Source organism: Arachis duranensis, chromosome 7 (genome assembly GCF_000817695.3).
Source record: "Arachis duranensis cultivar V14167 chromosome 7, aradu.V14167.gnm2.J7QH, whole genome shotgun sequence".
Classification (NCBI taxonomy): Eukaryota; Viridiplantae; Streptophyta; class Magnoliopsida; order Fabales; family Fabaceae; genus Arachis; species Arachis duranensis.
In genome coordinates, this window is record NC_029778.3 from 21458118 (window position 1) to 21485324 (window position 27207).

Below are 27207 nucleotides of genomic sequence, written 5' to 3' on the forward strand. Positions count from 1 at the left end.
ATTTTAAATATTTTTTTATTAAATTTTGAACATTTTTTATTATAATTTAAATTCATATTTTTTCTAAAACAATTACTAATTAAATGCAATTAGCTGCATTCTTTGTTGGTTTCTAGTGGAATTTTCAAAATAATCTCATAATTGGTCCTTGTATCTTTAAGGATCAAATTAGCGTAAATTAAACTTTTCTTTCCGTCACTTGACCAATTACTCTGTTAACAAAAAGCTAAGTAAAATGTTAACAGTAACCTAGCATGTTTTTAGGCAAGTAGACATGATATAAAAAATACTTTAATTAATTTGGTTTATTCTTTGAGAGATTAATTTAATCATTGTTTATTCTTTGACAACATCATGCAGATTCTCCATAGCTCCAGGTCCAGCTGCATCAACCACCAAGTTGTGGTCAATAACCTTTCCAGGGCCATACATTGACAAAGTAGCAAGGCAGATTATAACCCTGAGAACAATGTACATAGAGATTTTCACCAAGTTCCATTGTCCAAATAGAAAATTGAAGGAGATGCTGAGAGCATAACAGAGCACTCCAACAATGGATGAAGTACCAAGGAATCTCCATAGCTTAGATGCATAAGCCATCATGGAATTTGGACAAACACAGGTACCATATTCTTACTGAAACCCGCTGAATGAGTAACAAGTGTTTTCAGAAACAAAGAGCAAACATTTTAAACTGCATATTTTATTGACTCAGAGGAGCATTTGCAGGTATGAAAGAGTCTTCTTCTTGTAGAGTGGCTTTTTGGAGCCTAGTGGTTAGTAGTGTCCGAAAGTTATCTTTTTCTTTCATCTTTGGAAATTTTAGAGAATATGCATATCTACACATCTTCTCATTTTCTTGATTTCATACTAACTACACTATGTAATAAGTAATAGAATATTTTTTTTTACTTGGTCCCTCCCTTTGTTATTTTATCGAGTAAATAGTTAAATTAGTCTCTAAAAGATCACACGATCTCCAATTTGGTCCCCGAAAGAGTTTTTTAATTAAATTCATTCCTAAAAGATTTTAGTTTAGTCACGTTAGTCCTTCCATCACTTACTATGTTAACGACGTTAATGGAAAGTGGCACGACACGTTAAGAGATATATCAACATTAAAACGCCGTCGCTTTTAAGGGTGAGGGGCAGTGATTGAAACTCCGTCGATTTGATATCTCTCACTTCCATTCACTCACAAATCACAATAACAGACAAGACGAAGAGTCTTCCCCTCCTCCCTTTTCCACGTCGCTGAGAAGATGAAGAAGTCTTCATCCTTGTTGTCGATTGAAGCATCCGCTGCGGCGTCCCTGTTTCTCTCACAAGACTTTTCCTCTCATTTTTTTTCAACATCGCTAAGGAGAAGACGAAGAAGCCTTTATCATCGTCGCCGATTGAAGCATCTGGTGCGACATCCTTGTTTTCTCTCACAAGACTCTCCCTCTCATTTCATTTTCGACGTCGCTGAAGAGAAGACGAAGAAGCCTTCATCATCGTTGCCAATTGAAGTATCCGGTTGAAGAGTGACTTCGCATTGTTTGAACACGTGACCGACGGCCATTTTTGTCGTTGTGTAAGGTTTTATTTTGTTCTGGTTATTAAACTTGTTTTTAAGATTGTTTCGTTGAGAAAATTTATTTCTTATTAGCGTTTTTTGTTGGAATTGGAAATCATTTGTAGGGTTAGGATTATGCTTTTTGTTGATTCATGAAAATTGATTAAGGGTTCTGTTTTTTCTGAATATTAAAGGAGCACTTTCTCTTATTATTGTTTATGTTTAATGTTTGTTTTGTTGTTTGCAATTTTGTAGAAGGGAAGTTTTTTTATTTATTTTTTCTGTTACTGAACTTCTTTTTAGGATTGTGCCATTGTTAAATTCTGTTTCTTATTGTTGTTTCTTGGTAGAAATTGAAAATTATTTTAGGGATTAGGATTCCGTTCTAGTTGCTTAAACATTTTCAATAGCTAAAAGTTGACTAGTTCCACTACCGCGACTTTCATCTTCACGAGCCATCATGCCGGCGACCTCAAATTTTGCCATTTGAATCGCTGCAACTACACTGTATAGGAAGGGGATATATATGTAATATTTTGGGATTAGAGTTTGTCCTTTAGGAACTAATTCGACTAGATTTTATAAAGATGTTGTGCTAGCTGCCAATTAGGATGTAGATGGATGTGTTGACAGGTAATTTAACGTGCCACGTTACTTTTCATTAATGCTGTTAATGTAGAAAGTGACGGAAGGACTAACGTGACTAAACTAAAATTTTTTGGGGATGAATTTAACTAAAAAATCTTTCGAAAACCAAATTTAGAGATCGCGTAATCTTTGAGGGACTAATTTGATTATTTACTCTTATTTTATTCTTTTGGTCAGATTCCTATTATTCTTAGATGGTTACGAGTCTAGATTCATTAGTAGATTTTATATTAGTCCTTAATAAATTTGATGCTGGAAAAATGAATATTTTAAAAAATTAATTGAAATTAAAGTTATTTTTTATATTTTTCTTAAACATTACATATTTTAAATTTCTAAACAAACAAAAATAAAATTTGTTTTTGATATTTCAACTCTAATATTTATTGATAATCATATTAGGTATACATTAAAAATAGTCACAATATAAAATATACGTTAAAACACAATAAACAAACCAATCATTTCTCTAATATTTGTATATTATTTTTTCATATTGAATCTTGTGCCTAATTTACACTTTTGATTTAATAGGCAATTCTGCTAGTTATTCATCTCTCCAGCTAAACAAATTCTTCAGAAGGTCATCAATGTCTAAAACTGAATACTTGATACACTCGTCAGCATCCCTACCAAGCATGCTCTTGAAACCCCAAATGAACAATCCATAGGTATGAGACATGATCTTTCCCAGCGGTATTATTATCTCTTCCTTTAGCTCTTCATCATGGATAAACCATGCACTCTGATCCATCCATATCTCCTTAAACCGCAAGTTGAACAGATTGAGCTTCTTTTTCATTGACTCTGCTTCTTCAACGTTAGGCATGCCAAGTTTCAAAAACCCTAAAACCTCTTCCCACGAGCTTCTTCTGTAGTGTTCACAGTTTTCTCGGACTTTAGCAGTCCTTTGTCGGATCCAATGATTGCCCAAAATCTTATCCAATTGGTACTGTTTTGCCTTCTTTTCAATGTACCTCCCATTATTTATCAAGAAAACAGAGCCCAAAGCAGGGTTGCTGTAATGTTTGGACTTAGCTTCCAGATGGCTTTCCAACATTGCAATTATTCTAGTTACCTCCGCAGAAAGCCAAGAAGACCCAAACTCTCCAACAGCGTTAACATGGTTCATCACTTCAACGGTAACAGGGCAAATACCTCCAGGACAAGCTGCTTGCGATGTATCACATTTTATCAACTTCTCAAGCTGCATGAACATCCCGTTGATTGCTTCCCTTAGTCTCCTTCCGGTTGTGGCTGCTTCGGTCCTAAGCGATACACTGAATTGGTCCAAAAACAGTGACTCAAATTCTGGAATTAGTTCATGCAATAAACCGAACACTTGGAGGACACTGGGCAAAAGATTCAGCATATGGCTACCATTAGCAAAACCATTGGCGAAATCAAGCAGATTAGTGGTGAATTCATTGCAAATCTGCGCGAAAGAAAAATCCGCAAGATATGGAAACCCCAAGAAGATGCGATCACAGAGTCTTCTTTCATTAGGAAACAGTATCTTGAGAGAAACATTGGAAGCTTTAATCCAACTCTTAATTCTCCTCTTCTCGTCGATTTCTTGCGTCCAAAGCTCCTTCTCCGCCAATTGTACGAACTCTCTCCTCCAACTGCAGTATTGGTCCACACACTCCTTCTCTAACCCAGTTACAATCATCGTACCTACGCTTACATGAAGGTCAATAAGTACTTGCGATGGAATCTCATCAATGAGGAAGTTATGATCACTCACTAGGACCTCCGGAATCCGATCAACCTTATCTTGAAGGTAATTGTTCAAATTGCACTTAAGCATGTTCACAACAGCCAAATCAGCCCACAGACGCTCCTCCATACTCGGCAGGTGCTTCGCTTCTAGACCCGTCTGTGGAGCCTCTTGAAGCATACTAATACTATTGTTGACTTGTAATGGATTCATACTCACTTCAACAACAAGATGCTCCTGATCATGGAATCTTTGATGCCGGTTTTGTGCCGGTGCATCTAAAGACGAACGAAGAATTATTAAGGAATAACTGAAACCAATTCCAACAAATCCTAACCACAAATCTATCTTCATGAATTGTACTATCACACATCCTAAGAAGAAATAGAGCAAATCAACTTCAAATCCAAAGTGAGACTCACTCTGCCTTTGCAAGCTAAGCGATGTAACGGCAAAAGCAGCATAGGATGTTACGCTATAAGCATCTGGTTTCCCTTTCATCTCTTTATCAGAAAAGTAGGAATAGACGGAGGTGATGGTCAAAACGAAGAACGCCATGTGAGCTTCAGAGCTGAGGCCCTTCAGTTGTTGCCATAATTTTGCAAACAAAATCATGAGACAAATGATGATACTGAAGATGCTATAAGCAAAGATTTTGAATAAGGTCCAACCTCCAAAGAGTTGGGAGAAGGAGGAGCTGAGAGCGTAGGATATGAGTCCAATAAGCGCTGATGCGGAACCCAATAATCTCCATACACGTGGCTGCATGAGGTAGCTTTGAATTTGGATGAGCAGGGGCCTAAGCATCATGTTCATTCTGAAATGTAGTGAGATTACGAGAAAAAGAAATTGTCAGCAGAGGAAGAGTCCCTAGGAACCAAATTCCCAAAAAGTTTCGGTACTGCAAAAATAAGAATTGGTGTCAGAATGCTTATTTGGGTAAAAGCAGTGGCAATGGTGATGAGTGTAGTTTTGAGCTTGAAAAATGTCGAACCCAACTTATATTGTTTGTTCTTGGCAAGAATGGAGTTTACGCGTATGTTTGATCCTCTTATACTTCCCCGCTTCACATTGAAAAATTCCAGTGTAATGAACAAATGAAAGTGATGATTTGCGCGACTGATTGACACGTTAGTCAATAAAACACTTATCCTATTTTGGTTGTTGCATTGGGACACGTATTAGGACAAATTTCATGGAGTGAAGTGAGAATTAAATTTTTAAAGATTTTTATTTTAGGCTAATTAATTCTTAAAAAAATATTAATTTGGTGTTTAAAGATAGTAAATAATAGATACATGATGTCTTTTTATCAATTTATCAATACATAATATCTTTTTGATATGTTTATTTATGAAAGATAGTTATATAAATAATAATTTTTAGAACAAAATTTCACTTATTTTAATAGAATTTATAATAAATAGAGAACAGTTGATAAACACTCAAAAAATAATAAATACTTCATTGTCCAAAACTACATTATTTTTCTGTTTATGTGACAATATCCAAACATACACCACTATAAATAACAAAATAATTAAACAATTCAATTTCATTTTATACCATTCATTACCAAAAGAATATACATATCTACTACTTGTGATCTTAAAAAATTTAATTGATATTTTTTTTAAGATTCATTAATCCAAAATCAATATTTTTAAAAATCTAATTATCACTTTACTCTTTAATCCCTCCACCAATGCTAAAGATGAGTTACTATTGCTCTTGTGTCAGAACAAGAACTAGCAAAACTCGCTAAAGTTGTTCTAATTGACAGTAAGCTATCAGCAAATTTTTAACACTTCAATTCAAATTAGCCTGCTGTTCCAAAGTAGACTTGAAAGCAAATCAAGTTGATAATATAAGATTATAAGGGTAAGTTTAAGCACTTCAATATGTATTATTTGAGATATCACCTAGGGGTAAAAATGTCAAATAGATAAAATTAAATAAAAATTGTAGTTTAATGATGAATGGCTATAAATTAAGTACATTGGTATATTTTTCTGATTAAAAATGTTGATCTTAATAAAATAATTATATAAAAAATTACATGAACAATTGTTTTTTTGACAAATTTTAATTAAGTTTTACTTTTTAATCTTTATTTTGGTTTTTTATTTTTTAATGAATAAAAAATACATAAATTTTGTAAAGAAAATACAAAAATTGTATTAAAATAATATAAAAATAAATAAAAATAAATAATTCAATTTTTTAAAAAGGAAAAAAATCATACTTATATATGGTATAAAACTAATTATTCTATAAATTTAAATTAACAAGAGAAGATGTATAAATTCTACATATCTAACAATATATATGTATAAATTATNACAATTTATTATTTTTTACTAACACCTAAATATTAATTTTAAATTATAAATTTTAAATTTATATTCTAATAATATAAAAATAAAATTTAAAGTGTTGACTCCGTCACGTTTTTTTAACATTTTCTGCTGTCATTTTTATGCAATACTAGAGATGTCAGTGTTGATGTGTAAGACTAGAGGTGTCAATGGGATTAATAATGTATTTGGAAACAAAGCTCTAAAGTCTAAACATGGGGAATAGCTTGCATGTTGGAAGAAACGTTGGAAGAGCCATCCTTGAGACACATATCGCCGTTAATATTGAAGACGATAGGTCTGTACCAGTCCAGGAAACTCATGCCACAACAAGAGTTGATGTCAATGGAGAATGACATGGTCCAAGAGTGCTGCACGCTGTAGTCTTGCATGAATTGAACCACGTCTAGAACTTGGTCGCAAAGATAACAAGATGACTCTGAGCAGAGGTAGAGGTAACCTTTGAGGACCCTAAGGCTACATTTGTTTGCAGAAATTAAAATTGAAATGGAAGAATTGAGGTTCAGCATCATGCTCTATAGTTAGAGATTAAAATTTTAATTTTAATTTTTGTCGTACTTCTAAAAAATAATAAAAATATAAAAAAAATTAAAATTTCTAAAATTAGGAACTAAAATTTTAATAATAATAATATTTTAAAAAATATTATTATTCAACTTTTTAAATTCTAATTTTATCTCTTTTTTAAAAATAAATTAGAGTTTTTCGTATTCTTTTATCTGTTTTTATTTTTATCATGAAATTATTCATTTTAAAAGTTTAAGTTGATATAAAAAATTTCTTTTAAGTTTGTTTGATTTTTTATATAGATCTTTTCTTCTTAATTTGTCTTATGCTATTTTTTTTCACTTTTAGGATTTACCAAAAATGAAATTCAAACTTTTTGGATATAAAACTTTGATACCATATTATGAAATTATTCATCCCAAAATTTTAAATTAATAAGAGAATGCAACATTAATAATTATATCTCTAATAATCTTCTTTATGAGATTTTAAAGTCCCCTTTAGATATTTAATTTGCATTTCAGCCTTAATTATTTAGTAAAATATGATCTTTCATCTTACACTTTTTAAATAAGATAAAAAAATATTAAATAATAAAAAATCATAATTATTAAATAATTTAAAAAAAATTGAAACATCCACTGCCATATTTCAGCACCCATTTGTGTTTATCGGTGCAGAGGTCAAAGGAGCATGTCAAATGAGTCACTTATTCAATCGGTTAGAAATTTAATTGAACATTAATTATTTGTACACTGAGTATTTCTTAAAATATAGTTACACTACATTAACTTTCCTCTACATATCTTTAAAAACTAAATTAGGGACGATATAAGCTCCTATTATTGTAGCTTTCCAGGTTCTACAATAGCAATTACAAATGAAAATTTCATATAGCAAAAAAGTAAATGAATAATTTATTACTTTCTTATCCCATGCTCTTAAAAGGCAAAAAGACCTGGTAAAATTTATGAAATATTTTGGCAACTTGGACTTCGGACTAGAAACAAGTTAACTCATAGTCAAAACATGTGAATACATATAGGTAAAAATAAATATATGTTGGGGTGAGATTTACCAAAAATTTACCGCAGCCGTGTTGCAATTCTTTCAAAGTGTGAGATTATCAACAGATATAACATGGGTGACACTAATTTTAAAATTTGTGGAGTTAAAAAAATCACAGACTTTCGATCGATTAGTATGATTGGTTGTGTGTATAAGGTGATATCGAAAATATTGGTGAGAAAAATGCGCTTAGTGATATCAGATTTAGTAGGAGAGATTTAGTCTGCATTTGTAAAGGGTCGAAAAATATATGATGGTGCCTTTATTGCTTGTGAGACGGTTAAATGGCTGAAGTTGCGCAAGAAGAAGGCAGCAATTATCAGCTAGATTTTCAAAAAGCATACGATAGAGTGAGATGGAATTTTGTAGATATTGTCCTACATAAAATGGATTTTGGCCTTAGACGGAGGACATAGGTAAAGGCAAGTGTCATGGCCCGAACCAAGCTATGACTGGTGCTTAAGGGACAAGTCCCTCAACAAGTCAAACGACCAAATTTTCAGAAAAACGGACAGAACCTCTTCTGTTTCTATGACATTACCAACATAAATATTAACTCCATGTATCAATAATAAACATCCATTTCTAAAGACAACAACAACAACATATTCCAACCATATCCACAGCCAAATATATCCAAAATATGCATCATATATATATCAAGTTGATAACTAGAGTATATAGTTAAAACCATAAGTCTTACATAACCAACTTATAATTACTATTTAAACAGTTCAAGATTCAAAATAACATAATCCACACGAGGATCCTGCCTATGGCATATGAAGCATTGACATAATCTAAATTTTGAGTAAAGGTTCCATTACATAATTACTTAGCCCTTGGAAAGAAGAAGGACTCACGAAAATTACTAAGATCTACTGAGGGGCAGGTAGAATGGAACCTGGAATGACTCCTATATCTGTAAAATATGGGAATATAATGGGGTGAGTTTTGTAACTCAGTGAGCAAACATTACATCTATAACTCACACGAGACAATACAAATTTTACCATGAAAATTATATTTCTTTCCAAAGATGAGGAATTCATATTAATTAATTATGCAAATAAATAGATAAATAATTAAGCGGAATGAACTGAAATGGGAGTTCTCATTCCAGAAGTCAAATAAAATAGAATATTACACACTTAGGGCGGCTCCACCTCTAAGAGTAGCCCTTTTCTCTAGTGTGCCCGTACGGTACAACAGATCCAATGTGTGGCCTACATGTTAGGCTAGCAACGCCCCTGCTAGCTGAGCTATGAGTCAGATGCATCTAGGTTAACGTCATAACCGCCGTTAACTACGGTTTTCTAGTCAGAGTCTCCCAAACCAATTCAAACAAAATCACTTATAAAAATCTCTAATGCTTATAACATACTACTAAATTCCATAGCAAATCAATAGATATAAGATTGCATACTAAAATTTAATTTAAATTTAATAAAATCAAATAAAAAAATATGTATGCTTTACAAAATATATAAATATCATCTCGTGTGTATTTTTATAAAATTGTAAATTTCATAAATCAATATTTATTTCAAAAATTCAAAAATCACAATAATAACATATTTTCAAACTCCGAAATTATTGATTCAACAAAAATATTGATAATAATATATTTAAAAACAATTATAGTTATAATATTCATTCACAACTTGATTTCAAAGAACTGAAAGCAACTCTAAGCGCACCAACGAGCTACCAAATGATGTCCAATAACTCTACAACTCTAAAAATATGACAATAATGATGTTTGTGAGCTACCAATATTGTCAATTAACATAATTTTATACATTTTGACAAAAACTCCAAATTCTCTAACCTAAAAATCCTAATTTCGAATTTTGCTATACTCACAAGTATAGAAATGACAAAAATTTGAAATATAGCTAATTATTGAGTCAAAAAGTTACCTTGAATCCTTAATAATAACTGAAACTCAAAGGTTGAATACTTTTTTCATTCATTAAGTTAAAACTCCATGATTTGGGATTGTACTAAATGAAATTTAGATTAATGAAGTTAGAGTAAAAAAGAAGAAGGAAATGTGATGAAGAAAATTGAGTTTGATGAAAGTGTATGATTGAAATAAAAAAATATAAGAAGATGAAAGAGATTAGGAAGATAAAAGGGATGAAGAAGGAGAAAGATGAGATTGAGAAAGGGAGAGGAAGGGCTTGGGGAGCCTTCCTGAAGGAAATAAGAGGAATTAAAGTGGGTCACATACTTTTCACGTGTCCCTCCTCTTTTTTTTTCTTTCTTTTGGTTACTACAGCATGTATGACTACAATATATATGTTGGTGTTGGTTAATGGGTCACCATCTAAGCCATTCAGGATGGAGAGATGTCTTAGACAAAGAGATTCTCTTTCTTCTTTTCTATTCGTTTTTGTCGTTGACGTCTTGCACAAGATGGTGGGTGAGGAAGTGAGGAATGGATGCATCTCACCACTGTTGGTTGGGAGGGATAATATAGAGTTGTCGCATTTCCAGTTTGCAAATGACACAATCTTATTTTGCCCACAAAAAACAGAGACAGTCATGAATTACAAGAGGTTTCTGCGTTCTTTTAAGCTGATGTCTTGTCTGAGTATTAACTTTGATTTCGATTTTTTAATTATTTTTAAATGATAAAAATAATAAATAAAAATATAAATTTATACAATTATAATATAATAAAATTGTCTTTCTTTTAAAAATGAATAAATTTAAATTCCTAAAACAATAAACTATATATAATCTAATTTGTATTATATTTTTATTGAATAATTATATAAAATTATATACAAATTATTAAATAAATATTTTATAAAATACTTTTAATATAAGATACTTTAAATTTAATATTATTTTACATATTATTTAATTAATTTTTAAAAATAATATTAAAATATATTATATAATATAATTAAGGCAATTATTCAGATAAAAATGTCAAAAATATTTTTTTATGATAATCTTTATTTAAAAAGTGTAACATATTTATTTGGCTACACTTTAAATAAAAATAACAATTTTATAACATATAAAAATTAAGTCCTACAACTTATCATCCATAATTAAAATAAAATATTTTTATATAATAACCATTATGAAATTTTCATTAGAATAGCAGCTTATAATTAATTTATCTCTTCGCACATTGTGCGGTCTCACTCTAGTTAACTCTAAAATTATTTCTACATTGGAAGAACATTTTCTACTATTACAAACCATACACATGCTCTAATAATGTGGAACCATACAATGTGAAAGTAGTACACTTCGCTATCGAAAATTTTGCAATCTAATAATGCTTCACACAAGCTCTGCCTTTACTTCTTTCTTTGTCAATGCTTCATTGATTCATGATACTTCCATAAAATAAACCGTCGATTCGAGCTTCAATGTCAAACATTCTATACTTAATATACTCATAAGCATTCATTCCAAGAACTTTACGCATCGTCCCAATGAAGTTTCCATATGCTGGCAGCAACATGTTTTTTATTGAAGTCCTAATTTCTTCCCTTAGCTGCTCATCAAAGACGGACCATGTAGATTGAGCAACGCATGTCTCCATGAAATGAATGTTGAACAACAGCAGCTTATTCTTCATTGGCTCTGCGGCAACCTCAGGTGCCGGCGACTCGCCATAGTAGTCTAGATTCAGATAGTCTAGCAACTTGTTCCAAGAACTTCTGTAATATAGCTCAAGGTTTTGCTTCACTTTTGCAGTGTTATTTTGACCCCAATGATCTCCCAAAAAGGTTCCCAACTCCCACTCTTTTACCTTGTTTTCTATGTAACTCCTATTATTCACCATGAAAAAATAGCCCAAAGCAGGGTCCTTGTACTTCTTGGAGTTGGTTCTCAATTTTCTCTCTAATAACTGCAACAACAAAATATTATTCGATTGGGTTCCGGCATCCATCGGGTATTCTAGCGAAGCCTGCTGAAGCTTCCTTTGCGACTGCCGTGAGAATAGGATATATGTCATTACATTGTAGGTAATTAGATGAACCCCACCACTTGGAAGAACTAACTTAGCCTCCTTGCTACGGAAAATCAAATTCTTCATATCCATGTAAGAGCCTGTGATTGCTTCTCTCAATTTGTTCCGGGTTGTGACAGCTTCATTCACCAAGAACATGCTGGGGCCATCAGAAAACAATGTCTGGAAGTCTGGAATCAGTTGGTTCAATGCAAGAAAAACGCGGAAGGTTTGGAACATCCGACATGATGGAAGGCTAATAGCCACGAAGGCCTCTGCGAATTTCAGCAGCTGAATTGTTGCTTCAGAGCAAATTTGTCCAAAGCAAGCATCCGCTGCAGAGTGTAAACCAGAGAAGACACGACTGCAGATTTGCCTTTCCGAGGGAAATAGTATCCTTAGGGCAACATCAGAAGCTATGATCCATCTACTGATAATGTAATCCATGGATGGCATTGTTTGAGGGTCAATAACTCTATCCTCTCGAAGCTTCAACAATCTCAATATGCACATCTCTAACCATTGCCTCCTGCAATTGCTATATGCATGGGAGAACTCCTTTTCGAAACCAGCAGCCATGGTGGACTTGGCAACATCATGAAGATCCTCCATAGCTCCGGGCCCAAGTGCATCAAACACCAAGTTGTGGTCAATCACCTTTCCAGGGACATCAATGGCTTCACCGTATTCCCTCACTTGCTCCAAAATTTTGTCCATGATACCATAGCTTCTCCGCTGATGCCTTTCTATACAAGCACTTAACCGTGCCATCATAAAACTGCAATCATCATTGGCTTGTTGCAAATCAACTTGAACGACAACTTGATTTTGATCACACGGATCAAAATGTTCATCTTCTAATGTGAGGTTTAGAGAAGATCTAAGAATAATAACAAAATAACCGAAACAGACCCCAGTAATACCAAACAATATTTTTATCTTCATCAGTTGCACAATAAAAACTCCGAGAAAGAAATATAGCAGATCCACTTCAAATCCGCCGTGGATCTGTCTTGGAAAACTAGAGCACATTATAGCAAAAGCAGCATAAGAGACTATGCTATATGCATCTGGTTTCCCATTCACAGCTTTGTCAAAAAAGAATGAGTAAACAGAAGTAATAGTCAGAACTAAAAATGCTATATGCGCTCGAAACCGGAGACAAGCCGAGTGTTGCCATACCTTGGGAAAGTAAGTGGCAAGGCAGATTATAAAACTGAAAACAATGTAAATAGAGATTTTCACCAAGTTCCATTTTCCGAATAGAAAATTGAAGGATGTACTGAGAGCATAACAGAGCAGTCCAACTATGGATGAAACCACACCAACGAATCTCCTTAGCTTTGGATGCATAAGCCATCTTGGAATTCGGACAGACACTGGTACCATATCCTCTGAAAGAAGCTAAGTGAGTAGCAAGTGTTTTCAGATACACGGAGCAAATATCATCCAAGAGTTTACACAGTTAATTTTTCACTACATATTTTGTTGACTTGGAGGAGCTGTAGGTATGAAGAGACTTCTTCAACTCGGTTTTGTCATCACGCGCTTGACCATAGTCATTTCTATATGTATAGATTGCATAGTGTAACTTTCCTATCCCCTTCCAGGAACATCTTCAGTTGACTTGGGTTTGTCTAATCTTATTATTACAATATAGATTCCTGCAAATTAATGCATTGAAATCTAGATGATAATTGTACTATTGTGATAGATGCTTTACACTTGAAATTTACTTTTGTTCAACCATGGCTGGGTGGATTATGCCTGTGGTTCCAAATGGTTAGTCTTAGAAATTCTTTTGGGAATAACTTAATAACCAAGAATTACCAAATAAATTTCACTTCTTTGCTGTTTTTTTTTTAAACTTTTTTTTCCTGATAAAATCTAACACAAGCATGTTTTTCAATTCAATACTAGTGATTTTGTGATCTCATTCATACAAATTTTCTATTTGTTTCTTTTTCTGCTACCTTCCTAATTCATACTTCCTCTAAATAAACCGTTAAGTCGAGCTTGTATATCAAACATTCCGTACTCTATATACTCATATGCATCTGCAGCAAGAACATTATGGAACTTCCCAATGAAGTTTCCATATGCTGGAAGCAACATGTTCTCTACGGATGTTATTATTTCTTTCCTAAGTTGCTCTTTACCAACCAGCAGGCACCAAAGACTCATCGTTGTACAGCTTCAGATAATCAACCACCATGTTCCATGAGCTTTTGTAATAGAGCTCAAGGTTTTCCTCAGCTTTGTGTGTATTGTTTTGGACCCAATCATTGCACAAATGGGTTACGAAATGCCGTTGCTTTACAAAGTTTTGTATGTACCTTCTATTAATCATCATGAAGAAATAGCACAAAGCAGGATCCTTGTAGTTCTTGGATTTAGTTCTCAGTTTTCTCTCTAAAATCTTCAACATAGAAACCATCTCCACAGAGAATGAAAACGATGTTCCAGCTCTATCAGAACCCTGCACATATTTTTGTAAAAATGGCTCGCAAAATAACTCGACATATGCCAGGACATCCATTGTTAATGGATGAATTCCGCCATTGGGAAAAACAAACTTAGCCTTCTTACTACGGAAAATCATATTCTTCACCTCCGTGTAACAACCCTCTATTGCTTCTCTCAAGTTGTTCTGGATTGTAATAGCTTCGTTCACCAAGAACATAGCGAGGCTATCACAAAACAATGTCTGCAAGTGTGGAATCAGGTCACACAATGCCGGAAAAATGTGAACAATGATGAATATTTGATCAAATGAACAGCTCACTCTTGTAAAGGCATCAGCAAAATTTAACAGCTGAGTCGTGGATTCCCGGCAAATATTTGCAAAACAAACATCAGAAACTGAGCGTAGCCCAAAGAAGACACGATCGCAGAGTCGTCTTTCGAATGGAAACAGTATTTTGAATGCAACATTGCAAGTTTCAGCCCATCTCTTAACCATGAAATATGGAGTTGGTAGTGTGTTAGGGTGGTCAATCTTGACAGTGTCCAACTCCAACAATATTGCTAGACACTCCTCCAAGAATTCCCTCCAGCAATCGATGTAGGCATCAGAGCATTCCTTCACCAATCCAACAGCCACTGCAGATTTGACAGCTTCATGAAGGTCATTTACAACTCCCTGTGGTAGCGTATCAATCAAGAAATTGTAATCAGTCACCAACATAGTGTTATTAGTAGCATTATTGTATTCCTCAAAAATGGTTTGCACTAGTGCAGCTTTTCTCTTCTGAAGCGCCTCAACACAATCCATGAGCTTTGTCATGATGATTCTATGAATGTTGGATTGTTGTGAATCAGATTCCACTTGAATTGACACATGATTTTGGTCATGGAGTTCCAAATATTCACTATCTGTGACTGTTGATGCATCTAGAGAGGATCGAAGAACGATGAGGAAATAGCTGAAACATATCGCAACTATACTCAACAAGAATCTTATCTTCATCAGTTGTATTATGAGAACTCCCAGAAAGAAATATAACATGTCTACCTCAAATCCACAATGAATTTTTCTTGACAAACTAAACCACATTATAGCAAAAGAAGCAGAAGAAACTATGCTATATGCATCCGGATCCCCAATCGCAGCTTTATCGAAAAAGAATGAGTAAACAGAAGTAACGGTCAGAACTAAAAATGTCATATGAGCTCTCAATCGGAGACTTGCAGAATGTTGCCATACCTTGGCAAAGAAAGTGGCAAGGCAGATTATAAGACTGAAAACAATGTAAATAGAGATTTTCGCCAAGTTCCATTTTCCGAATAGAAAGTTGAAGGATCTACTAAGAGCGTAACAGAGTAATCCAACTATGGATGAAGCAAAACCAAGGAATCTCCATAGCTTTTGGTGCATAAGCCAACTTGGAATTGGGACAGATAGAGGTGTCATATTCTCTATGAAAGAATCCAAGTAACAACTAACAAGTGCTTTTTAGTCTTTCCAAAACACCAAGAGAGACCATTTCAGGTAGAACTACCCTTTTCAGAGAAACCTTCAAAGGAAAGTTACACAAATAATTTTTAAATACATATATTTTTTACTTGGAGTAGTAGTTGCCGGCATGAAGAGTACGCTGCAACTAGGTTTTGTCATCTTGTTCTTGGCCATAGTCATTTTTATATGCATGTTACATAGTTTATGTTTCCTGTCCCCTTTCATTTTTTCATGTCTCAATAGTCAAAGGCATGCTGAATAAACAAATATAATGGTAACTCTGTTACTTCGGTAATTTCTTAAGCCGACTTAAGTTGACTAATAAATAAAGTACAGTCCAAAATCTAGTCTAGTTCATTGATTTCTAGGGATGTAATTATTTCCTCCCTAAGCTTCAAGCTAAGGACACACCATGTAGATTGAACATGGCATATCTTCTTGAAACGCGCAGTGAAGGAACTAAGCTTCTCTTTCATTGACTTAGCAACAATATTAAGAGCCAGTGACTCAATGTTATCCAAGTTCAGAAATTCCAGAAACCTTACTCCATGAGCTTCTGTGATATAACTCAAGGTATTGTTGAACTTTCGTCTTCTATTTACCTCCCGTTATCCATCATGAAAATGCAGCCGCAGAGCAGGGTCCATGAAGTTCTTGGACTTGGCCTTCAACTTTCTTTCTACAAGCTCCAATAACGAAACCATCTCCACGGAGAATGAAGACCAATGATTTAGCTCCATCGACCATCAGCACCCTTCAGGCCATCACAGGGTTCTTTTAGTGAAGCTCCCCAATACAAGCCAGGAGCTCTGCCATGGAAAGAACATTACCAGTGTTGAGTTGATTGGATCTACTGAATCTACTTGAATGCGCACATAATTTAGATCTTAAGGACCAAAATGCTGATTTTCCTTTCCCTGCAGCACAGCTAGACAGGATCCAAGGTGAACAAGGAAATAACTGAAATATATTCCAACAAAACCAACAAGAGTCTTATCTTCATGAGTTGTGTTGTCAAAAATCCTAGAAATAAATACAGTATATCCACAACGAATCTGCCTTGAAAACTCGGTGATATCATGGCAAACGCCACATGAGAAACCAGGCTGTATGCATCCGGTTTCCCGTCACATCTTTGTCAAAATAGAATGAGTAAACAGAGGCGATGGCCAAAACCAGAAATGCCACATGACCTTTGGAAAAAACAGAGGTAACAGAGCAGTCCAACTATGGATGAAGCAAAACCAAAGAATTTCTCCATAACTCCAGATGCATAAACCGTGGAACATGGATGGACACAAGTGATGTCATGTTCTTTATGAAACTAAGTTCATGTTACAACCTACAACTGATTTCAGGATATTTAAAAATTTTCCTAAATGATAATACGCAGCTCTGTCATTTCTTTTGTAATACATGCAAACATACAAAAACATATCAAGACTTAATTTTGGGTTCATTGAAATAGAGATTTTCTATTTAATTGTTTTGTTTCTTTGTTTTAAGTTAACTCATCTCAAGAGCATCATTACACCCTGTTAGAGGCTTAGAGTTAGAGCTAATTTATGTAGATAAATCATTTTTATATCCACAATTTCATACGAATTTTCTTTCCAAAACTAAACTTCAATTTGTATTCGTTTCTTTGATATTTCTGTTTTTTGAACATTTTTTTACCCTGATTGCGATTTATTTATTTATTATGTTAAAACATTCTTTTAAGTAAAAAAAAAAAAAACCACTTTAAAAAAAAATTAAAATTATAATTTTTAAGGAAAGATTTTTAAAATTTTTTCAATACTTTTATTTTGAAAAAAATTTGTCAAAGACACTAAATTATTACAACTTAACTATATTCAATTTCAACCATGGACAATATATATTGCCAATAATTTATAGGATTTTCATCTGCAATAGAAAAGGAAAGGAAAAATCACAGCAACTAACAAGAACACCTCGATGTTACAACTAAAAATTTAAGATTTTAATATTGTAAGTCTGATGGCTAACAACTAACAGAATACAGATTACAGTTCAATCCAACATGACTTTCATCAGTGAAGAATGATAATGTATATAAATGAACATCATACAGTGCTATTTATAACAGAAGGCTACAGCCTACAGATGTCTAGGTACTAACTTTGATAACCAAAACTCTGTACTCTAATTTACACTACGAATACATACACACAACAACAACAACAACAACTAGCAGCTCCTACCTTCACTTTCGGCTACCAGTTGATCCACTGCTACCCTGAAATAAATCGTTGAGCTTTACTTCAATGTCCTCTACTCCATACTTAACATACTTATCAGCATTCTTGCCAAGCTCCGTATGGAACCTTCCAATGAAGCTTCCGTACGCAGGCAACAAGATCTTCTCAAGGGCAATTCTTATTTCTTCCCTAAGCTGCTCATCGAAAACAAACCAAGAAGACTGAACCCTGCATAAATTCTCAAACTGTGTGTTGAACATTTTCAGTTTCTCTTTCATTGACTTTGCTGCACCATTAGGCCCCAATGACCCGTTACTACTACCATCAAGCTTTAAAATCCCCAGAACTTTGTTCCACGAACTCCTCTGGTATTGCACATGGTACTGCCTAACTTTTGCAGTGTGTTTTCGGATCCAATCGTCGCCCAAGAGAGTTCCCAATTCACTATCTTTGGCCTTCTGAACAATGTACCTCCCATTGTTCATCAAGAAGACATAGCACAATGCAGGATCATTGTAGATTTTGGACTTCGCCTCCAAATTGCTCTCCAACAGCTCCATTATCCAATCCATTTGCACAGAGAGTGAAGAATTGGGTGCGACTCTATCATCAAGCTTAGGGTAATCCTTCAACGGATGTCCATAGTCTTCAAAAACTTGCTCCAATGTTTGCCGTGACCGGCAAGCAGCGCGTAGGTAGTTCATCACGTAGCGTGTGATTGGATGTAGGCCCCCACCGGGAACCCCAACCTTAGCAGGATCGCGGCGAATTAGATTCTCCAGCTCCATGAAAATTCCCCTAATTGCTTCCCCCAACCTCTTCCAAATAGTAATTGCTTCGTTCCTGAGCGAAACGCTGTACTGATCCGAGAACAGGGCTTCAAATTCCGGAATGAGGTCACGCAAAGTTTCAAACACGTCGAGGATCCTAAACAGCCGCTCAGGCGAGCGGCTCCCGATAGCGACAGCGTCCGCGAAATTCAGAAGCTGAATTGTAGATCCGCGGCAAACCTCCATGAAGGAGAGGTCAGCAGCGGCGGAGAATCCAAAGAACACACGGTCGCATAATCTTCGTTCACTCGGGAACAGGATCTTGAGGGAGACGTTGGAGGCCTTAATCCACCTCTCGATCTCGTCCTCGAGGTCCTGCCATGGCATCTTGTGAACCTCCTCGATGCTCAGCTTCTGTAACCCTCCGGCCACCATGCGCCGCGCGATCTCGTGCAGGTCGTTGATCGTCCCCGCGGGGAGCGCGTCGATTACGATGTCGTAGTCCGTTACCGGCAGCGCCACCGGGATCTGATCCTCTTCTGCTCCGTCGTTCACCGCCGTCTCCAGCTCGTTCTCCTCTTCCTCCGAATCGAATGGAATATTCTCCACCGACTCGACGCCGTTTCGGTACGGCGGAGTCAGGTCAAACGACTCTCCAGCGCGTTCCATGAGCGACCGGAACTCGTCCTCGAGTCGGAACATGGCGTGCTGCAGCATGTCCTCGGCACGTGCGAGGCACGCGCCAAAAGCCTTGTCTGTTGAGAGCTGCGACCACTCGGCGACGGCGGCGACGAGCTCGTCAACGGCATCAAGAAAAGCAACAGCGTCGGCTGAGTCGGCCCAGATCGGACGGTCGGATGACACAAACTGTGAGATCCGACGGTCAAGGGACTTCAGGGAATGATCAAGTGCGGCGCAGGCCCTGGGATCACCATCTGCAACCTTGTCTGCTAAATTCTCCTTCGAGAACCTTCCATCGAAATTCGAGAATATTTGGAGTATATCATCAGCCATGTTGGTGTTGTGGCCCAGCGTCTTAGCTATGTGTCGCGCCACAGCGAGTAATTTCTCTTCCCCGTTGTTCTCAGCCATGCTTCTAGCCGGGGCATCACTTGCTCCAACAGAGAGTAAAGGGTGTACAAGAAGAAGAATGGGGTAGTTCGAATGACGGGTTTGCCCCTGGAAATACGCGGTTTGTTGAAAAAGTGGAGGGTAGTGAGGGTATAGTTGGGAAAGGACGCGGTGGTTGTAAAGGAAAGGAGACAGGAGAGAGAGAGAGAGAAGACCGAGAGAGAAGATAGAGTAGAGAGAGAGCGCACAACGTGATGAGCGGTATCTTGTTTCTTGTTTTTTTATTTTCGAAATTTTCTATTGGATGTGTGTTTTTATTGGTGGAACTGGGAGATCCTATATATATAGAGAGAGAGAGAGAGAGAGAGAGTTTAATCGGGGATATTTTTTTTATATGAAAAGGAATACCGTGTTTGAGGTTAAAATATATGTGTATAAAATAACGAGGAAAACTTAAAATCATAATTATCTTAAAAGACAACAATCTCTCTGATTAAAAAAAATACTAATTCAATTTTTGAATTTTATTTTTATGGTATTAATTAATTTTTATACTAAAAAATATTAATGTTATTTTTTTTGCACAAAATCTAATTAGTCCAGAAAAAATTAAAAAATTAAATTGGATATTTTTTTTTGAAATTTCACTATTTTTTTAAGATAATTATCAAAGATCAGATGAAATATTCACTCTAAAATAATTACATTGATATGATATTAGTATAAAATGCAAATAACATTTTGCTCTTTTCGAATTTTTAAATTCAAAACTTACAAAACGCACATAATTTTTTAAATTGACAACTTGCAAAACACAAATAATGTTTTATTCATGTATTTTTTACAAAACGCATGTTGCATTTTATATTTGTAATATTTTTTTGAAAGTTGCAAAATATAGCTTATTTTTTGTAAATATTATTTATAAATATTATTTTCAATTTATTATGTTGCATACTTCATCCCTTTCCTCTTTCTTTTATATTTGTGAATTTTTTTTTGACAATTAGTAATGTCAAAAAAGTTGGGTTAAGTGAAGTTAAGATTATGGAAGGTATTGCAAATTTGCGAGTGTATTATAACAGTGAGATTATTCTAAACATATATGAAGGAGTGACTTTTGTTTGTAAATGTCCGTTTTTCTTTACTATTCCATACACCACGAGTTTTGTAGAGTTGTAAAAATGGTATTTGTAGGACATACAAAGTTATATTTTAAAGATGGTGATCAACATTTTATACCGGAATCTTGTACAAGTATTTGGTGGGATGATACAATTTCAAATAATGTTCATCATTGACGACGCATGTATGCATTAGATGTTCTATATTTAACAACAAAATCGATTTCATGTGCCGACGATAGAGTTGTACGTTGAGTTTGAACAGCATATGGGCTAAACGTAGTTAGCGAGGAGGTGAATATGGATGAGCTTGGGGATATAGATTGGGAAGAAAATAACAACGACTGTGAATAGGAATTCGAAGCCAACTACGAAGTCGATGACGAAAATGACGACAAAGACAAGGCAGAAAATCGGCGGTGCAAAATGAAGCAGATGCACTTGTAAGTATGTGATGTTTATTAATTAAAGTTACCACTACTATTTCTTTATTTAGCCTTGATCGGTTGATCCACTAATAGTGGTTCGCATGTCGTAGGTGAAGGCAATATTGCGGCCGAAGATGGTGAATTTAATGTCAGAATGGAATTTGGTTTTAGAGAATCGATGATCTCTGCCATCAAAAGCTACAATCTTTTTCATTTTTCTTTTAATATTTTCGAAAATCCTTGCTAACAATTAATGTTGTGATTCAAAAATTTCAAGTTTGTTACTTTCTTGTTAAGAAAGGTTCAATATTTGAATTTTAGAATCATACCTTTTAATTTCTTGTTAGTCAAGTCATCAATTTTAAAAATCAAATATTTTTCAAAAAAATATTTTTCAACCATATCTTTTCCATCATATCCTTTAAAAAAAATCAAATTTTCTTCAATCATATCTTTTCAAACACATCTTTTTCAATCATATATTTTTAAAACATATCTCTTTTATTTTAATTTCAAAATCTTTTTCTAATTTCTTATCTTTTTCAAAACCACTTAACTACTTTTCTCTCTCCAATTTTCGAAAATCACTAACAACTTTTTCAAAATTCTTTTTAATTAATTAATTATTTTAAACTCTGATTTTATTTTATTTAAAAAATTTTCGAAAATTCTCTCTCTCCCATGTCTTTCTATTTAAACATTTATCCTCCTTTAATAATTCGGACCCCCTCCCTCTCTATAAGTTCGAATTCTTCTCTCTACCTCATCCTTCTATTCTTCTTTTCCTCTGACACATCAAGGAATCTCTATACTGTGACATAGAGGATTCCATACTTTCTTTGTTTTCTTCTCTTTCATATGAGTAGGAACAAGGATAAAAGTATTCTTGTTGAAGCTGATCCTGAACCTGAAAGGACTCTGAAGAGGAAGCTAAGAGAAGCTAAAGCACAACTCTCTGGAGAGGACCTGGCAGAAATTTTTGAAAAAGAAGAAGACATGGCAGCCGAAAATAACAACAATGCCAACAATGCAAGGAATGTGCTTGGTGACTTTACTGCACCAACTCCCGACTTCTATGGGAGGAGCATCTATATTCCTGTCATTGGAGCAAACAACTTTGAGTTTAAGCTTCAATTAGTTTCTCTGATGCAACAGAATTTGAAGTTTCATGGACTTCCATTGGAAGATCCTCATCAGTTCTTGGCTGAATTTTTGCAAATCTGTGACACTGTTAAGACCAATAGAGTTGATCCGAGGTCTACAGACTTATACTTTTCCCTTTTGCTGTAAGAGACAGAGCTAGTATATGGTTGAACTCACAATCTAGAGACAGCCTGAACTCTTGGGAAAAGCTGGTCAATGCCTTCTTAGCTAAATTCTTTCCACCTCAAAAGATGAGTAAGCTTAGAATGGAAGTTTAAACCTTCAAACAGAAGGAAGGTGAATCCCTTTATGAAGCTTGAGAAAGATACAAGCAATTGATAGGAAGGTGTTCTTCTGACATGCTTTCAGAATGGAGCATCATAGGTGTCTTCTACGATGGTCTGTCTGAGTTATCCAAGATGTTATTGGACCATTCTGCGGGCGGATCCATTCATCTGAAGAAAATGCATGCAGAAGCCCAGGAACTCATTGAAATGGTTGCAAATAACCAGTTCATGTACACTTCTGAAAGAAATTCTATAAACAATGGGACAACTCAGAAGAAAGGAGTTCTTGAGATTGATACTCTGAATGCCATATTGGCTCAAACAAAATATTGACTCAGCAAGTCAATATGATTTCTCAGAATCTGACTGGATTGCAAGCTGCATCTGGCAGTGCTAAAGAAGCCTCCTCTGAAGGAAAAGCTTATGACCCTGAGAATTCTGCAATGGAAGAGGTTAATTACATGGGAGAACCCTATAGAAACACCTACAATTCTTCATGGAGGAATCACCCAAATTTCTCATGGAAGGATCAACAGAAGCCTCAACAAGGCTTCAATAACAATAATGGTGGGAGAAATAGGTTTGGCAATAGCAAACCTTTTCCATCATCTTCTCAGCATCAGACAGAGAACTCTGAGCAGAGTCATTCTGGCTAGCAACTATAGTCTCTGATCTATCAAAAACCACACTAAATTTCATGAATGAAACAAGATCCTCCATTAGAAATTTGGAGGCACAAGTGGGTCAGCTGAGTAAAAAGGTTACTGAAACTCCTCCTAGCACTCTCCCAAGCAATACAGAAGAAAATCCCAAGAGAGAGTGCAAGGCCATAACCATGACCAACATGGCCGAACCTGGAGATAGTGAGGAGGACGTTATTCCTAGTGAGAAAAACCTCATGGGATGTCGTCTAAACAAAAAGAAGTTCTCCTTTGAGGAACCAAGGGAATCTGTGGCTCATACAGAGACCATGGAGATTCCATTGATCCTACTTCTGCCATTCATGAGCTCTGATGAGTATCCTTCCTCTGAAGAGGATGAAGATATTACTGAAGAGCAAGTTGCTAAGTACCTTGGAGCAATCATGAAGTTGAATGCCAAGTTATTTGGTAATGAGACTTGGGAGGATGAACCTCCATTGCTCATTAATGAACTAAACGCCTTGGCTCAGCTAAAGATACCTCAAAAGAAACCGGATTCCGGAAGGTTCTTAATACCTTCCACCATAGGCACCATGACCTTTGAGAAGGCTTTATGTGACCTGCGGTCAGGCATAAACCTCATGCCACTCTCTGTAATGGAGAAACTAGGAATCTTTGAGGTACAAGCTGTAAGAATCTCACTAGAGATGGCAGACAAATCAAAGAAACAAGCTTATGGACTTGTAGAGGATGTCTTGGTAAAGGTTGAAGGCCTTTACATCCCTGCTGACTTCATAATCCTAGACACTGGGAAGGATGAGGATGAATCCATCATCCTTGGTAGACCCTTCCTAACCACAACAAAAGCTGTGATTAATATTGACAGAGGAGAGTTGGTTCTGCAAGTGAATGAGGACTACCTTGTGTTTAAGGATCAAGGATCTCCTTCTGTACACATGGAGAAGAAGCATGAAAATGTTCTCTCAATACAGAGTCAAATAGAGCCCCCATATTCAAACTCTAAATTTGGTGTTGGGAGGTCCCAACCATGCTCTGAATATCTGTGAGGCTCCATGAGAGCTCACTGTCAAGCTATTGACATTAAAGAAGCGCTTATTGAGAGGCAACCCAATTTTTACTTAACTATGTTAAATTTCCATTTTTCATTGTTATTTTATGTTTTCTTTAGGATGATGATCATGTGGAGTCACAAAAATAAAAGCAAAAATAAAAAACAACATTGAAAATAGCACACCCTGGAGAATGAACTTACTGGCGTTAAATGCCAGTAAGGGTAGCAGAATGGGCGTTAAACGCCCAGTCTGGCACCATTCTGGGCGTTTAACGCCAGAAAAGGGCACCAGACTGGCGTTTAACGCCAGAAAAGGGCACCAAGCTAGCGTTAAATGCCAGAAATGGGCAGCAACCTTCTTCAACTCACTCTCTCTCTCTTCTTCACACATTCTAATAACACCCTTCCCCAAATACCCCTCACCAATCACCTCCATTTCTCTTCCCCAATACCCTTCACCAATCACCTCCATCCACTCTTCTCCAAACACCCCACCTATCCCACCATTCAAATCCCAAAAGCTTTCCCTCCCAAACCCAACCATCACAGACGGACATCCCTCTCCTCCACTCCTATATAAACCCATAATCAATCCTTCATTTTCACACCTCATATACACTTTTCCCCTCCTTGGCCGAACCTTTCTTCACCCTCCATCTCCTCCATTTCTTCTTTTTCTCTATCCATTCTTTCTTCTTTTGCTCGAGGACGATCAAATCTTTTAAGTTTGGTGTGGTAAAAGCGTTACTTTTTATTTTTCCATAACCATTTATGGCACCTAAGGCCGGAGAAACCTCTAGAAAGAGGAAAGGGAAGGCAAAAGCTTCCACCTCCGAGTCATGAGAGATGGAGAGATTCATTTCAAAGGTCCATCAAAACCACTCTATGAAGTTGTGGCCAAGAAGAAGGTGATCCCTGAGGTCCCTTTCATGCTCAAAAGGAATGAGTATCTGGAGATCCGACATGAGATTCGAAAAAGAGGTTGGGAAGTTCTCACCAAACCCATTCAACAAGTCGGAATCTTAATGGTTCAAGAGTTCTATGCTAATGCATGGATCACCAAAAACCATGATCAAAGTGTGAACCCGAACCCAAAGAATTGGCTTACAATGGTTCGGGGGAAATACTTAGATTTCAGTCCAGAAAATGTAAGGTTAGCATTCAACTTGCCAATGAGGCAAGGAGATGCATGCCCCTATACTAGAAGGGTCAACTTTGATCAAAGGTTGGACCAAGTCCTCATGGACATGTGTGTAGAAGGAGCTCAATGAAAGAGAGACTCCAAAGGCAAGCCGGTTCTGCTAAGAAGGCTTGACCTTAAGCCCGTGGCTAGAGGATGTTGGAGTTCATCCAACGCTCTATCATTCCTACTAGCAATCAATCCGAAGTGACTGTAGATCGGGCTATCATGATCATAGTATCATGACTGGAGAGGAAGTAGAAGTTCATGAGATCATACCTCTAGAACTATACAAGGTTGCTGACAAACCTTCCACTTTAGCAAGGTTATCCTTCCCTCATCTCATCTGTCACCTATGCAATTTAGCTGGAATTGTCATAGAGGAAGACATCCTCATTGAAGAAGACAAGTTCATCACCAAAAAGAGGATGGAGCAAACAAGAGATCCCACTCATGGACCTCAACAAGAGTATGAAGAAGTCCCTCATCAAGAAATCTCTGAGATGCCTCAAGGGATGCATTTTTCTCTACACAACTATTGGGAGCAACTCAACACCTCTTTGGGAGATTTGAGTTCTAATATGGAGCAACTAAGGATGGAGCACCAAGAGCACTCTATTATTCTTCATGAAATTAGAGAGGATCAAATAGCCATGAGGGTAGAGCAACAAAGGCAAAGAAGAGACATAAAGGAGCTCAAGCATTCAATTGGATCTTTAAGAGGAAGAACTAGCCGCCATCACTAAGGTGGACCCGTTCTTTGATTTTCTTGTTCTTATCTTTCTATTTTTCGATTTTTATGCTTTATGTTTGTCTATGTTTGTGTCTTTATTACATGATCATTAGTGTCTAGTGTCTGTGCCTTGAAGCTATGAATGTCCCATAATTCCTTCACCTTTCTAAAATGAAAAAATGTTCCTAATTACAAAAGAACAAGAAGTACATGGATTTTGACTTTTATCTTGAAATTAGTCTAATTATTTTGATGTGGTGGCAATACTTTTTGTTTTCTGAATAAATGCTTGAACATTGCATATTTTTTATAGTGAAGTTTATTGAATGTTAAAATTGTTGGCTCTTGAAAGAGTGCTGAACAAAGAGAAATGTTATTGATAATCTGAAAAATAAAAAAATTGATTCTTGAAGCAAGAAAAAGCAGTGAATAACAAAGCTTGCAAAAAAAATGGCGAAAAAGAAAAAGTAAGCAGAAAAAGCCAATAACCCTTTAAACCAAAAGGCAAGGGTAAAAGGGATCCAAGACTTTGAGCATTAATGGATAGGAGGGCCCAAAGGAATAAAATCCTGGCCTAAGCGGCTAAATAAAGCTGTCCCTAACCATATGCTTGTGTCATAAAGGTCCAAGTGAAAAGCTTGAAACTGAGTGATTAAAGTCGTGATCCAAAGTAGAAAGAGTGTGCTTAAGAACTCTGGACACCTCTAACTGGGGACT

General features: G+C 35.7%; 4 protein-coding genes across 4 annotated transcripts; all 4 read right to left on the reverse strand.

The window, feature by feature from the left end:
* Positions 1 to 2719: 2719 nt before the first annotated feature.
* On the reverse strand, positions 2720 to 4887 carry LOC107458231 (exocyst complex component EXO70B1-like). The gene has a single exon (XM_021126706.2). The coding sequence runs from the start codon at positions 4740 to 4742 to the stop codon at positions 2754 to 2756; it is 1989 nt and encodes a 662-aa protein (XP_020982365.1). The 5' UTR covers positions 4743 to 4887; the 3' UTR covers positions 2720 to 2753.
* Positions 4888 to 11225: 6338 nt separating this feature from the next.
* LOC107458221 (exocyst complex component EXO70B1-like) lies at positions 11226 to 13250 on the reverse strand. The gene has a single exon (XM_016076419.1). It carries the CDS (start codon positions 13248 to 13250, stop codon positions 11226 to 11228), a length of 2025 nt encoding a protein of 674 aa, XP_015931905.1.
* A 766-nt stretch (positions 13251 to 14016) lies between these two features.
* LOC110273541 (exocyst complex component EXO70B1-like) lies at positions 14017 to 16840 on the reverse strand. Its single transcript, XM_052251536.1, has one exon. The coding sequence runs from the start codon at positions 15772 to 15774 to the stop codon at positions 14017 to 14019; it is 1758 nt and encodes a 585-aa protein (XP_052107496.1). The 5' UTR covers positions 15775 to 16840.
* Positions 16841 to 17781: 941 nt separating this feature from the next.
* On the reverse strand, positions 17782 to 20176 carry LOC107458249 (exocyst complex component EXO70B1). Its single transcript, XM_016076444.3, has one exon. The coding sequence runs from the start codon at positions 19901 to 19903 to the stop codon at positions 18047 to 18049; it is 1857 nt and encodes a 618-aa protein (XP_015931930.1). The 5' UTR covers positions 19904 to 20176; the 3' UTR covers positions 17782 to 18046.
* Positions 20177 to 27207: the final 7031 nt, after the last annotated feature.

What these genes read in the sequence shown, in the direction of transcription:
- LOC110273541 (XM_052251536.1), bottom strand. Translation starts at nt 15,774, where the DNA reads ATGACACCTCTATCTGTCCCAATTCCAAGTTGGCTTATGCACCAAAAG.
- LOC107458231 (XM_021126706.2), bottom strand. Translation starts at nt 4,742, where the DNA reads ATGAACATGATGCTTAGGCCCCTGCTCATCCAAATTCAAAGCTACCTC.
- LOC107458249 (XM_016076444.3), bottom strand. Translation starts at nt 19,903, where the DNA reads ATGGCTGAGAACAACGGGGAAGAGAAATTACTCGCTGTGGCGCGACAC.
- LOC107458221 (XM_016076419.1), bottom strand. Translation starts at nt 13,250, where the DNA reads ATGGTACCAGTGTCTGTCCGAATTCCAAGATGGCTTATGCATCCAAAG.